Genomic DNA, 14981 nt, shown 5'->3' on the forward strand with positions numbered 1-14981 from the left:
TGTCGATTTTTTTGTTAATCCCTGTTTGCATGTGTATCCCTTCCTTTTCAGCGTTGTGTAAACTACTCGAGTTTTACCTGTCTAACGTTGAAGTATCTAAAGAGTTATGATACGACATCAAGGCAGTTCGATATCAATTCCAGTCAATGAATCTGAACATCAACAATGAATATGGGCCCTGCCTCCTTCACAGTCGCGCGCGCGATAGTAAACTCAATATAATACTAGGTCAATTCCGACTTTGTTCAAAAGGAGTCCTCGGGCAAAACCTTTCATATGAAAACGAGTTTGATTTGCATGAAAAGAACCTATAGAAGGAACACATTTCCATACGAATGGTTTTGCACGAAGACTCATTTTGACGCAGAGGCAAAAGGCAACTCGGAAATGGCCAATTAACTAGTGAGGAGGAGCGCGAGGAATCATGGGGAGGAGAGTACCGGGCGCAAGGAACCAAAGAAAAGTGTTTCCTTGTACATGCTCATAAAGAGTATTTCGTTGGAAAAGTGAGCGTCATGTATTTATCCAAAGGTGATTTTTAATGACCCAGAAAACAAAAGTATTCATCAAACGATAGGTTTATTAGCCAGTATTTACAATTGTATTCAAGCAGTGTAGAGTTGCTGAACACACTTTTCATCACACGGTGCTCATTAGATTAGTGAAGAATTAAGAGATAAAGTTCCCTCAATTAAGTTGCAAGTTAAAGGTGATGTTTGCATCCAAAGATTACTCGAAATAATCTTACGCAGGCTGTGCCATTTGAACCCGAAGCCCAGCGTGTTTGTGTTTTTAATTCACTCTGAGGTTAAATTCACACTAACTGACATCTATAACAAGTAACGTTCATTCCCAAAGGGAAATGTTCACTGTTTAAGTTACAAAACGCGAGATTTTCTGTTGATTTTTTGAGGAAAAAATTCATAGAAAAGAATTAAAACAAAATGAACGAAGAGAGGAGAACTTCTAGATAAGCTGAAATGATTTTAAGTAATTTTTCGCTTCGCTTTGTCCAACAGATGCGGTTCAATATCCTTCTCACAATTGTTTCTATACAATTATACAAATAATATAACAACAATAAATAATTGCCACAAATTTCCTGAGGGGTTAATAAGGCGAATTGCCTTGGTAGTTTTCTTTTATTCCGTTTTGTAGTCAATCAGTCAAATTGTTCAAAGAAAATCCGTCAGATAGGAAGAAGGGCTCTAAACTATGAGCCTTGAGCCAGGGATGTACCGAGATTCACTCCATACGTTCGATTCACCGCAGTTGTGAGGTCGTCTGCCGCACTGTTTGCACCGGCGATATTTATCACACTGTTCATGTATCAGCATGCCAGGACTCTGGGCACGCCGCCGTTCCTCAAGTTCCAGCTCATGTTTACGACACACGTTAGCGGCCCAAGAGTCTTCAAGGGAGCGACGAGCGTCCACACGCTCTTGATGACGAAGTGCGCGATCTAAAATGATGCTGCGAAAAAACAAAAGAAAGGCACAAGAGGAAATTACCACTTCAGTCTAAAAGAAGTGCAAATATTATTTCTCTAGAGAGATGGGATTTGGCGTTAATTTTACCTAGACTACGAGTAGTTCCTCTTTCTCTTGATTCGACGCGCGTGACGCGAAAGAAAACTGAGAGAAAAAAATGGCCGGAAATCCCGCAGTTTTCTTTCGCGTCACGCACGACGGATTAAGTGAAAGAGGGACCACTCGTAGTCTAATTTTACCCGCCGCTGCGGATTCGTTAACGCGAGATAAATTTTCAATTTATTCTCCGTTAACGCGGGCAATATCGAATTTCTTCTTAAAATGAGAACAACTATAAGGGATGTGTCAATGTCTCACCAAATTGCCAAAACTTTCATTACGAGATGTATGACAATACGCCAGGACAATTAACTATGAAAGTAGGTAATTTAGCGATCTAACATTAAAGGATATCTCAGTCCCGTGATATTAACGGAAAATTAGGGACTGAACGGTACCCGCTGGAAAGCTCGCCCAAATCTAGCAACTTATCATCTTAAGCAGGTGTAGGTTAAAGAACTTACTCTCTACGAGTCCTTTCAAGCATATCCGACTCCTCTTTCTGATTCTGTAGATCTTTAAGAATAGCATCCCTCTTCCTCTGTGCCACCATTTCCAGCTGCTCTTGATACAACTGATGCGCTCGTTTCTTTCTGTCTATCAATTTCTCCTCTGTCGCATCAAGAACACCGAATATAGGTGCTTTAGAGTCTGGCTCCAGTGCAGGAATAGGAAGGGGCTTGAAGCGCACCTGAAAACACAAGGTATAATGATGCTAAAGCAGTTTTAACCGAGTGTCGCACAACCAACACCAAAGTCATCACTCTGGCCAATCACGAAGGACACGGACAATCCAGTGAACCAATCAAGGCTCGAAGCAAATACATGCAGCCGGCAGAAAGCGCGGGAAAACGTTTACAAGCACGCTGATTGGATGACAAATTGGTACGGGTTTTTTCAGCCAATCGCTTAGCCACCTCAAAGGCCTTCAGCATAATCCGGGGAGAGAATTACCCCTATCGACAGCACGTATCTTTACTACATGGAGAGGAAAATTAATTCTTAGAGAAATGACGATAACAACAAAAAAAGTAAAATAAAAGGCAAAAACAAAGGAAGGATGTGGAGAAACAGAAGTCAAAATAATCAGCAAATAATGCAAAACACCAAACACGCTTCTAGCAAATCTCTGAGAAAACTTGTTGGTAAGACTACTAACTAAATGTAGCAAACTAAGTAGATTGAAAACCATGGCAGCTGAATGCCACTGGTAAACTGTAAAGCTACCTAGTAACCTAACTTTTAACACTATCAACCTAGAACTGTCTAACAAAACTGTAGTACTCTACCATTCTTCCTCCTGGACTTCCGCGCAGACGCAACTCTGCCGTTTGCGAGAACGGCACAATAATCTGGGGTTTGGGCAGACGTAAGAACTCAGGCGGTCGACGCAGCGTACAAGTAAAAGTCTTCCTGATCTCAATCTGAACAAAAGCAGCACTCGGTAACAGTTTACAGTTGAAAACGCTATCCTTACTAAGAAGTCCCTCTTTTCCCAATTTAAGAAATTCTGTATTTTTTTTTTTGATGCTCATTCATTTGAATAACGTGGCTGTTATCACAACACTACTTCACCTGATCAGAAGCGTTACAAGTTCCATCGCACCAGGTTGTTATATGAATTACCAAACATAATAGCTGTCTGTCTGTCCACCCACCCGCCTACCCGCCTTTCTGTCTGTTTGTCCGTCCGTCTGTCTGTCTGTCTGTCTGTCTGTCTGTCTGTACGTCCGTCTGTCTGCCTGTCTATCTGTCTCTCTGTCTGTCTGCCCGACTTCTGACTGCCTTCTTCTCGGTTTAACAGTCAATCTGCCTGCATGTCTGACTATTTAGCACGCACACTACATAGCCCACTAGTTCTCTCTCAAGACAAAATCTAAATCTAATGGCTCCATTTTGGAGAACAATTATTGAGAACAAAAAATTCTACCAATTATGAGTTCCTTGATATACCCATGATTTGTTTCCTGTAGCGTTTCTAATGTGATGGTTAGCGTCACTTGTTGTCTGCACGACAATTCGACACTGAACTCAAGTCACCCTTTTCAGAATCTTCAATTCTGTGTCAAGACTTCCATCTCTACAAATACACTACTGAAACAGACCTGGGAATAAAATCAAGAGAAGCTGCAAAAGGCATAGAAGTTCAGAAAAGGATCTAAATTGTGAGTGTCTTTCAATTTCCTGTTTTGAGTTTCGTTGTTACCCCGACAGGAACGAAGCAAGAAGTTTCAATTGATGTTGTTACCTGTGCATCCAGCGCTTTACGATAAGCGTCGCTGCCCATTCTCTTCTCTCTCAAGTACTGTTCCCGTTGTAAGGCCAAACTGAAATGGTAGAGTGTAAATTTAGTTTCGCCTGTGCGTGCACCTGTCAAGTTCAACACAGCATAAGACAATACAATGAAACATAAGCGATTTTTTTATGGTATTGTACTTGTGTTCGCCACCAAACGGGCATTTCGAAAATGTCTAAATTTGAACTCAGTAGTCTTCAAACTGATTAAACTAGGCGATTCTAACTTTCTATTACCCCTCGTTAACTTACTCTTCTGCCAGCTGAACCTGCTCCAGTCTTTCAAGAAATTCCTGTTCTTTTTTCAGTTTAGAAAGCTTCTCGTGTTTCGTAAGTACCTAGAAAGAATTCATATCACTATTGATCAGCAAAATGGAAGTATCACTTGAACAAAAGCGGTTCTAATGTTTGCGCTACTGATCTTTGTATCGATGTAAGGCGAGTTCAAATTACAAGCAATACAGAAAGCCGTTGGACAGTGACTTACCTGACCACCAAGTTCTTTAGAGTACTCATCTTGCTTTAGATATCGGGGAGGTGTAAGAGGCCTGTTCTGGAATAAGTAGGACCTCTGCAAAAAGGGACAGTTTCAAGTGATCACATGTTGAATGTAATATTACATAGAAGATATTACATGGCAGTGTGAAGATATAAATTTTATTTTTGAGGGGTAAAAACAATATTTTACGAACAAGCACAGCGAGTGAGTAAAAACATTATTTTATAACACAAGAAAATAAAATTAATATCTTTAAGCAACCGTGTAATTTTCTTTTTGTTATACAGTATAGCCTAACATTTACCTACTGTTTGCACAAACAATCATGAAAAAGTGGCAAATGATGTCATCAATATCTTCACTAGAGAGGATATGGAAAACATGCCACTCAGGTCCCGGATATAGTTTCGTATGAATTCTACAGTTGGTGTATTCTCCAGTAAAACACTTGTGTCTATATGAGAACACATGATAATGTGCCACGGTTTTATAGCTAGACAAGCTCCCTTAGCTTTTTCGACCAAAATGGAAACATTTGGAAGGGACTGTAAAATCCTATATTTTATGCACTACAAAAACACGTTAATTAAAATGTCAGAACAAAATTCTATTTCACAGGGATAGAATTAGTGAACAAATAATAGAAATACAAATACTATTGACATTCATAGCACCAGATTCTCTTATCATGGATTCCCAAGCTGTGTACAAACTTCAGACATTTAGTATAACTACTAGCTCCGTGAATCTAATTCTTCTTTCCTTGCCTAACTTAATAAACTTCACTCAATACACAGGTCTGTGAGGCGACAAACAGAAAATAACAGATTGAAGTTACTTACACAGAATTCTGTTGGTCTTGTGCCAAGTTTTTCCTGAAACATAATAATATGGTTTGCATAAACTTAAGCTTGCACAGTGGCACACATTAAAACCTTTGGACTTAGAAAAGGAGACATTGGAAAACTGCATGATTGTATAATTAATAAGGTAAGACTGAAAATCAGAAAATTGTTAAAAAGGAAATACCTTAACTGCCTCAGATACCCCAAGATTAAATGCAGCCACCTTCTGATTGTAACAACGGTTGTTTAAGTTCTTGTTCTGCAAGAAAGGAACAATTAATTTACTTTTTCATTTAATTTACACACCAAGCAAACACTGAATTCAGTAGCAATAAAATTACACAAACAAAGCATGGCAAAGGAAAGCTTAGGAAGACTAAGGTTGTCACTTCGCCTTGCACCTTTCAGAGATGTATGGCATGCTTTAAAGTACAGGATACAGGATTGTCAACTTATGGAATTCATTAGATAAAGATTAAAAACTGAGCAAAGGTTCAGTAAACTTTAAGAAAACTCTTAAAGCAAAGATGCTTGATGAGTTTTTGAAACAAGAATAGTGTTACAGTTTTCAATTCATTGTATTTTTATTGTATTTGTATTGTTTGCTGAAAAACCCATTTTTGGGAGTGTGCAATAAAGTTTCATTTATTCATTTGTTTAAATTTCAAATTTTGTCTAGTAAAAAAAGGAGCACTGTGCAAGCTTTTTCTGGACATGGATTTGTCAAATGCTGAAAATCTCGAAACTGCATGAATAAGTGAACTCAGTAAACTCAAAGCATGTACACAACATCTACTTAAAAAAAAAAAGAAGAACTGTCAGCTTGCACCCAGAAGCTACTTCTAACAAATCACTTTTATCTCACCCAACCATAAGCAAATAGAAGACAAAGTTGTTGTGCATACCTGTTCCTTAAGAATTGCCTCTGTGTCCTTCTGTTGTTGGTACTGCTGTAGAAGGCGGTCCTCCTCAAGTTCTCGCTGACGACGCTCCTCAGCGAAGTAAATAGGTACATTTTTCTGGGAACGTTGGTGGCAAAGGTAACATAATTCCTGTCCTGCCCTGTCACTATGACTACATCTGTGATTGACAAAGTTCATGAGTTAAAAACATAAAGTGGTATATCTACAGATATAGTTGGTATCCTATAATTTTTAATGAATTTCACTAAGTAGTCCTTCGACTTGACAAACCAAACGTCCAAATCAACTGTTTTTTTCCAATCTGGAATAACAAACTTTTCTATCATCTCCAATACTGCATTTCAATTAATCTCTACTAGCTGGGAAGACTCAGAGCTCAAATTATTTTATCTTATGGAATTAACAAAGAAATATATTGAAGACCTGTTAAGCAAAAGCCAAAAAACATTTTCCAGATCAATACGCCCTTATGAACTGTACTATACCTTAGTCTTGATGGAGAGACAGGAGAATGAAGAGTGTCTCCTGCTTGATCACCAGGGGATTGCTCACGTCTGATTGCATCCTGCGTAGGACTTCTGGTGACCTTGTTTACTGTAGATCCTCTTATACCTTTGGGAGGACCAGCCTTCAGTGGACTCTTAGGTGGAGTAGGAGGCGGTGTCAAGATAGGTTCTGAAACATTATAAATCACACCAGTGGCTTTGGCAGGGTGAAGAGGAGTACGAGGACCATTTGCAGGAGAAAGCCTTGATGGACTCTTTGGAAGGGCTGCAAGTTTGTCAAAATTTTAACAGATTATAAATGAAAAATCCATTTATTGTCTAAATTAGGGTTTAAACTAAGTTTGAATTACATAACCAAAGTAAATACAGCATATAGTAAGTTAATCACTGTCTCTTTAAAGTTTGAGGGAAAATATCAGAAACCAAAAATAACTAATCAAAATTAAGTACCAATAATCTATCCATTTACAGTAAATGACTCCCTGATAACAAAATCTGTAGCTTCAAGATTTGAGAGTATCTTCTTGCATCCTCCCATAGTATTCACTTTGTTACTTTGTATCTAATTTATTGAAAGTGTGAATATCAAGTGAAATTAACACTTTGATTGTGATGTTCTGGTACGGACTTGGGAATACATTGTAATTGGACTCCTAAATAAAATTACTTACAGGGGTAAATCTGTATCAAAACAAAGGTCTAATTCAGAATGTCTTGGTGAATTCACTCATATCATTTCAAGGGAACCTGAAAAACAATCTTACTTATCACATAGTGGTATTTTCTTGGCCATGAAGTACCCTGGTGATTTCCTGACAAAAGTCTAATTTGCTTCAATTTCTTTGTAAACTGTGGAAAGGTTTTAACACCAAGAACCAAAGCTTGCTTTTCAGGCAAAGCAGGTAATGATGATTTATGATTAAAGCAAACAGCAGCCATTGATGAACCATCCTTTGAGGATCGAAGTTATAATGCTTCGGACAGTGAATAGATGTCTGGTGAATTTTATCAAACTTATAAACATTCTGTTGCTATGGAATGCAGACGTATCATATCACGTGACTTCCTTGATGTATATCATTAAGCAGATACTAATAATAAGACATCTGCCATTAAGGATATAGAATTAAAGATAACACCTTGTTCAAACAAAGTGAGTATACTCATTAATAATTTACAAAATATGTCTACTGCAATCTTACATGTAATTCAACAGAAAAGTTCAAAATTTTAACAATGAACTGTGTTCAAAATAGGGAAATTTATTTCCTAGTCACAAGCTTTAGTTATCATAAGATTGCACCAGGACCCAATGTTCTGAATAATGGACAAAATTGCAAAACTTTTCATCAGTTTTTCAGAAGAATGAAAAATATTAGTTCATTAAGCTACCACCCCAATAATTGGAACCATAAGCACTTTATTTATTATTCATTATTTTAAGTACATGGAAATTAAAGGCTTCTGTTCATGCATTTCAATGATTTCTGGTATAATTTACAAAATGAATGTAACAAGCTGAGGGTGAGCACACAGAGATGAGAGAACCAGGTTTGTTCTTAAAATGATTTTGTAACTTTGATGTTCAGAATAACTTAGCTACAACTCCAGGCCAAACTCAAACTTTGACCAAAAATTTTTAAGCTTGTTAAGCATCAAACTGTTTTCAGATGACCAGACACTTCTAAACTAATACAAAAAATATTGAATGTCTTACTCAGCTACACATAACATAAAATTTAAGACCTACAGAAAAATACAGTTTACATATTTGGACAAACTGTCAGCTTAGATATTACTTTAGATTGCTAAGGCTTGATATATTCATTTACAAACAAATAAACTTCATCCACATTGAAACACAGTCAGAAAGTGTTCTGTTTCACACATAATTCTGCTGGACTTGTTTATTAGTACTTAATTAAACATCACTGTGAAAGTTTACTGGTATACGTGCATAGTTACATGAATGACCTTATTTCATTTCATTTAATTCAAACTAAAGTACTTCATTTCCGATTTCTCTTTATGGAGTCAAATACAGTTTGTTACTATTAAGCAAAGATAACAAGAATAAATTAAGGAAATCATCAATTAAGGGATTTAATAACTGTCTTGCTGTCCCAACGAATTCTCTGACAAAACTCAGTAAATGAAATGTGAAAGTTGGGTCACCAACAAAAACTGTTTCAACATTAAGCAATGTTGGATGAGTAAAGAATCACATTTATTTCATTATTTTTGTTCTACCAAAAATGTTTAGTTCAAACACCATTTAATGAAACAGCCAAAGAGAAATTATCAATTAAAAGTTTGAGAACTGAATTTTTCTTATACAATAGTTTTGTTAAGTTGCCATATTGTTACTTACTGTGGTCAAGGTAACAGGATTAAATACTTAATGTAAATAAAACTTTATATTAATTAACACCTCAGAGAAATAAACAACATAGCATGAAAGATTTTCTATTCTATTCCAAGTGGAAACATCTGAGATTACTGAATATGATCTTAAATCAGGAAAAAGTTTTAATACTTGAACTCTTATTCTTGAGAGTAATTTTGTTGAATAATAACAATGTTAAACTAGTCCACATACATTTATCTCTTTTATGATAATTTATAACACTGTAACACCGAATTTGAACAAGTTTGACTTTCATCAAAACAATAAATATCAAACACAAATTATGTAACATGGATGCTACTATCATTTCCTCGTTGATTTCGGACCAGTCAGTTGCGTATACAAGTCTTAATGAATAAATGAAACAATTCACTGTACACACAAAATGTAACCATAGAAATCTAGTTAGTATGATAAGCTTTGAATCAAAAAACTCTTCATCAAGATAGTTATACAAAAAAATCTAACTTACAGAAGTTCTAAGAAACTAATAGGAAAATATATACCAGTTTGTAAGTAATGATCTCTGTGCTCTCCACTGATCAGCATACTAGTTGTCAGTACTAACCTTTGCAAGAATCTTCCTTGTCATGCTTACCATCACCCATTGTTTCATCACTAGCATTTGTTATTGGAGCACTATATCTGCTGTATTTGGCTGTGTGATGATTTTTTGAGGGATGCTCCAATAAGTTATAAATTTTTGAAAATGTACTCATCATATTGCTGTAAGCATCAGGTCTAGGTTTTTTAGAGTGGGCTATCATAGTTTATCATTAAAAAGTACTCAGTATTTCAGTAACAGCCAATTTCTTACAATGAATATAAGTAAGTGCAGATATACAAAGCATAGGTAACAACAGTGTACTGGTTACTATGTACACTGAAACTTGAGAGTTTAACTTTCTGCTACGGTTGCCATGAGAGCAATGTACCGGTAGCTCAGGTCAATTAAATATTGATAACCTTACCGACTTCAAGATTAAAATAATTAACTAAACCTTTAAACCTTAACCTAAGAGTGAGTCAAACTGTAAATTAAAATCAGCAGGTGACTGGACAAATGTTAAACCCCCAATGAAACTTTATACTGAACTTTACAGTGTTCGTGTTGAGAATACTTTGAATTTCTGCATTGATCTTTGAAGACTTACATCGACATGCATAGTACCAGCAGGGTGGAGTCAGTTCTTTGTTGCACTAAATTATGTAGATATCAGTAGCTCAAATTTGAATAGTTTTTTACAAATTACGCAAGACTGCACACAACAAACCACATTGTAAAATAAATTTCAATACTTGAGATTTGAAAAGACGCAAAGTTCAAGAAATTACTAGTTAACACAGAAAAGCAAACAATAACACAATGTCAACATTACACATGAGCTTGATTTTCATTTTCATTTCAGCAAGTAAAAACGGGCTTTAACAAAAGTTCAGAGTCGGAATTAATTCTTTCATAAAGAAGCTCACAAAACATGTACATATAAATTATCTCAAATGAAACTGAATCATATGATACATGTATCTGTACTTGCAAGGCAACTTTTCAAAGTTCTTCCTCTAAGGAGCTATGTCACAGTTTTCGAATCTTGAAAAGTTTAGCCTAAATTTTACAAGTTTGTCATTTGTAATCCATGTCAATCTTCTCTAGCCTCTTGACTCCCTTTGTTTCTTCATGGTTTATTATAACTGTCTCTGTTGGTAGTGTTTTTCTTTCTTAGTGTAATATTCCTCCCTGGGTGTTGTTATTCATGAGATGGTAATAAGGAATGGGGAATTGTGATGGCCTGGGACATACCTAGGCCAGGGCAAGATGTGTGAGGAATCCAATCAAAACCCAGTCTTCCTATGGATGGGCGGGTGGGGTGCACTAAATGCTTTTTAAGTTTCCTTTAATTTAAAGGTAATTTTGAACTCACTGAAAATAACTCAAAATTCTGTGACTGAGCTCCTTTAAACTATAACTAAAAGTGTCCCATTCGCAGTCTTATGAAATCAGATGGTATATTTAGGTTTTTTACAATCTAAAATAAAAATTAAGTCGTTTGTTTACATTTTGTTTCCCTTTATAAAGTAACTCACCATCCTCTTCTTTGGGCAGGTCCTGCTCTCCCAGCAGTGGTTCTACAACAGGTATTGGCCAGGCTTCCTCCTGTTCTTGGGGTCTTTCTTTGTCAGGAGTTGCCACATCTTCTCTTGCTACCTCGCCCCCGTTGAGTTCCTCATCCTGCTCTGTGATGGTAGGCATCTCTTCTTTTCCGAGACTTTTACCTGGGCTTCCTCCTTCTCCTGGAGTAATTCTAAGGGTCATAATAATATTCAATAATCATTTATTAAATATCACACTGCCGTGCTCAAATTAAAAAAAAATGTAAAATATGCTAAAACAATATTAGTGGTGGGTCCACTTTAAATTTATCAATAGAACTGTAATTATTAAGGTATGAATAATTTTATCATAATTGGTGTAGCATTTTACATACCTTGGTAAGACCAGAGTGTTACTAGTATGTGGGCGGGGACTAAAAGGCTCTGACAAAACAGAGTCAGCAGTTCCAGGTCGCTGGAAGTTTAGAACATTATAATTAGCTCTGTTAAATTATGCTGTTCAAGGAAAGAAGGGGCAAATGACTGTGGCATAACAGTTAATAAAACATGTACATAATTATATAGAGATTTTGGTTCTTACTGCAGTTAAGACACTTAAACTCGTAAAGTCTCTCTGTCTGTCTAGGAGAATAAATGGGCACCCGATCTGCATATAATTCTGAGAGATTGGAGGCAGCCCATTCAGTAGTCTTCTTCCACAGCCATTATTAGGGTCGTCATGCAACACTTCTTTCCAGTAAATGTTGTGTGATGACCCTAATAATGGCTGACAAGGAGACTATCCACTCAGAGGATGTAACTGGTTGAGCTGATTCACAATACGAAAACTAGGTTAAGGTATGAGGTTCAAGTCTTCAGGTGGTTGTCATCAGTGTCTGCATTCACATTAGAACTTTTAATTCATTCAGGTTGGGTATGAAGCAGGTTAAGGGTTTTAAAATTTATTGCAAAATTACAATAAAATTAACTTTTGTTCAGTTTTTCCATTTCTGAAGAGATTTTTGGCATTGTCTTCTTTTTTTATTTTGATTAGTTCTGAGTCATTTTTTTGGTGGTTTTCTGTTGTTTTTGAAAAGTTATAAAGAAGTCCAATATCACAGATCTAACCGGGTGGCAGTTTAGATAATGTGAATAATAATGTTGTATGATGTCTTCAACTTGTCTTGCTTATACAATAGGACAAAGTTTAGGATGTACTTTTGTAATATATTAACCCTCTAAGTTTATCAATCATTTTGCTTAAATATTCTCTGAGGGTGGTAAAGGGTATTTTCGTGACCCGTGATCGGCCCTTTTTATTTCCTGTGAAATGTGAAATAGTCATTTTTTTCCTTGTGAATCGTGACTTCCATAGTTGCTGTGAACCATGATTTTCCAAAACGTTCTCTTGTATTTTCCGCAAAGCGCGAAATGCCAATGTTGTATTTTTTCATGAATTGTGAAAGGGCTGCTTTATTTTCCGTAAAACATGATCTATACCCCCCTTTACCACCCTCTTCTCTAAGTTACGGGGTAAGAGTAGGATCTCTAGCTACCTAGCAGTCATAAAAGATCAAGAAAGCCAATTAGTAGAACTATTTTATTTCTGCCATAGCTTAATAGTTTCACTGAATAAGCATTAATGCTTGACACACAAAGATCAGCAGTGTCATTTTGCCTCAAGTGATGCATTCCTGAGTATAAAGAAAATGCATGTACCCCCGGGGGAGGTACTTTGGGAATTTCTGGGTGGGGATGTGCCGCTGGGACCTTGGAACCCTTAGCCTATACCAGAGCTAGTTCAGCTGAATTTTGCTACCTTATACTAGAGTAAACTCCCTAAATCCCCCATCTATCGACACTATTGAGGCTGATTTGCGTAAATTTAAACTTGCTGATTTGATTTTTTTAAAAATATTTTTGAGTGGTAATGCATGGTTTCCTTAGTCTTGATAAAATCTTCAACCAACTAGTCAGTTTTGTGAAAAATGATACCCTATTCTAGACCCAAAGGCCCTGATTTATATACCCTATCCTAGAGTAAACTGCTTGAAAAACATACCCTTCACAGCGGCACACACCTATATAGCCCATATATGGCAGTGCCCCCCCCCCCCCCCCCCCCGGGCATGTACCATACTAACAAACATTCATGCATAGTTAACTTACATTAGACAGTGCATGAACTAAGCTACCAGAGCCATCCATACTCCTCAAGAACTCCTTATAGAACTTCATTTTCACTTTGGACTCCCTTATTGACAACCGTCCAATGCCAGCAAAGTGGAACTCGACATTTCTTTTTGCTTGCACAGATCTACTGAGAGCCTGGAGGACTTCTTTCACGCAACTTTCTACAGTGTCTCTATTGAATGGAGTCTCATTTGAAAGTGCAGCAAAATTAAGCTGGACCACTGGAATTTGACCTACAGATATAAATAGTAATAATATTATTTCAGAGTCATTTAAGAGCCATGTAGCAGGAAAGATGACATGGAATAACTTGAAAATTCTTGTAAAACAATTGACTTTAGGGCACACCAAATGAAATACATCAGCTTCTAGAACACAATGAACTTCCCTTATCAAGTTATAATGACTTGATAACTCAACCACAGCGAAACATTAAGTACCTCGGTAACACCTGAACCCCACAAAGGAAAGAATAGAAATACTGGCTATTGTTATAATTAATTTACCTGTGATGTGATGTTTGGTGTAATTCAGGGCATGAGTCATCGCAAACTTCTCCGACAGCATAAAAACTGGTCTTTGGATCTGAATGTATTTATTATTCCCAACGTCCAGTTTTTTCTGCGTGTACGTAAAGGTACCGAGTCCTGGAACACATACCCCCTGTAGGAAAGAGTCACGACACTTAGTAAGTGTTTACACTTTGGAAGACGGGTTTGGTTATAAACAATACGGATCCTGAAATTCTTAACTTTAAACAAAGTCACGGCGGATCATGTAAGCTGAACCCGATCGTTGATAGTTATTTGATTTAAAGAGATCTGCAGTAGTGATTATAAAACTTTCTCGAGATTTCAATAAACGCGCGAAGCTCGCGGTACAAGAAACATTCCATTGCACGTGCGTGAAGTGAAATTTTGGAACACTGAATTTCCTAACCTTTTGAAGCGCCATTTGTCTTTCGATGAATTTCGACACATTGTCCCATACATTCACGATATCTGCAACATCAAATTATGGTAATACACTCAAAACGAAACTCAGCAAAGCAACATACATAAAGGCAGAAAAGGCAACAGACAAGGACTCGATTATGGGAGTCCTTGGTTTCTCAATTAACTTACCTTCTTCCGTAAGCTTCGGTATCGCTGAAAACCGATTTTTCCTCGCTTCTGATACCAGTCCATACATTACCTCAGCCATTTCGGCAAAAATTGCCGACTTTTGTATCTAAATGCGATAACTTTTTATCTCAAAACATCTGCCTGCCGTGAACAAACGCGCTAATAAGTGACTTCGATTGCGATACATAATCGTTGCTATGACGACACACACCGCACCGCAAACTGGCCAGCGGAAATAAACTACTGCCTTAGTGCCTAGTGCCAGGTCACCTCAGCAATGTACACTTCATCAGCACTCTCTTTTCCTTCGACGGGTATATTTTGTGGGTTGCAGGTTGTAGGTTGCAGGCTGAAACGACTTGTTTATTTGAGTTGAAGTCGAATAAACCCCAGAATAGAGGCTAACCACAAGCAACCTAAGCTAATTTAGGCTAACAGGAGTGTTATTCCGGCTAACCGAAGTGCTGAGTAGACTCATTCGGACTTTTAAGTCCGAGTGAGGAAAGTCG

At 37.1% G+C, this 14981-nt stretch overlaps 1 protein-coding gene across 2 annotated transcripts; it reads right to left on the reverse strand.

Annotated features, from left to right (window-relative positions):
* Nucleotides 1-562: 562 nt before the first annotated feature.
* On the reverse strand, nucleotides 563-14657 carry LOC110060417 (coiled-coil domain-containing protein 81-like). 2 transcript variants are annotated; one of them, XM_089283229.1, is made up of 16 exons: nucleotides 14473-14657; nucleotides 14288-14349; nucleotides 13855-14011; nucleotides 13325-13581; nucleotides 11551-11630; nucleotides 11150-11367; nucleotides 6637-6922; nucleotides 6134-6308; nucleotides 5413-5487; nucleotides 5226-5258; nucleotides 4372-4455; nucleotides 4137-4222; nucleotides 3838-3916; nucleotides 2879-3013; nucleotides 2054-2280; nucleotides 563-1473 (listed from the first exon to the last, which is right to left on the reverse strand). In XM_089283229.1, exons 1-16 carry the CDS (start codon nucleotides 14549-14551, stop codon nucleotides 1209-1211), a joined length of 2298 nt encoding a protein of 765 aa, XP_089139355.1. In that variant the 5' UTR covers nucleotides 14552-14657; the 3' UTR covers nucleotides 563-1208. The 2 variants fall into 2 exon arrangements, with proteins under 2 accessions (XP_089139355.1, XP_020622851.2); XM_020767192.2 differs by lacking the exon at nucleotides 2879-3013.
* Nucleotides 14658-14981: the final 324 nt, after the last annotated feature.

Source organism: Orbicella faveolata, unplaced genomic scaffold (assembly GCF_042242905.1).
Source record: "Orbicella faveolata isolate gen_17 unplaced genomic scaffold, um_ofav_v1 contig_12, whole genome shotgun sequence".
NCBI lineage: Eukaryota > Metazoa > Cnidaria > Anthozoa > Scleractinia > Merulinidae > Orbicella > Orbicella faveolata.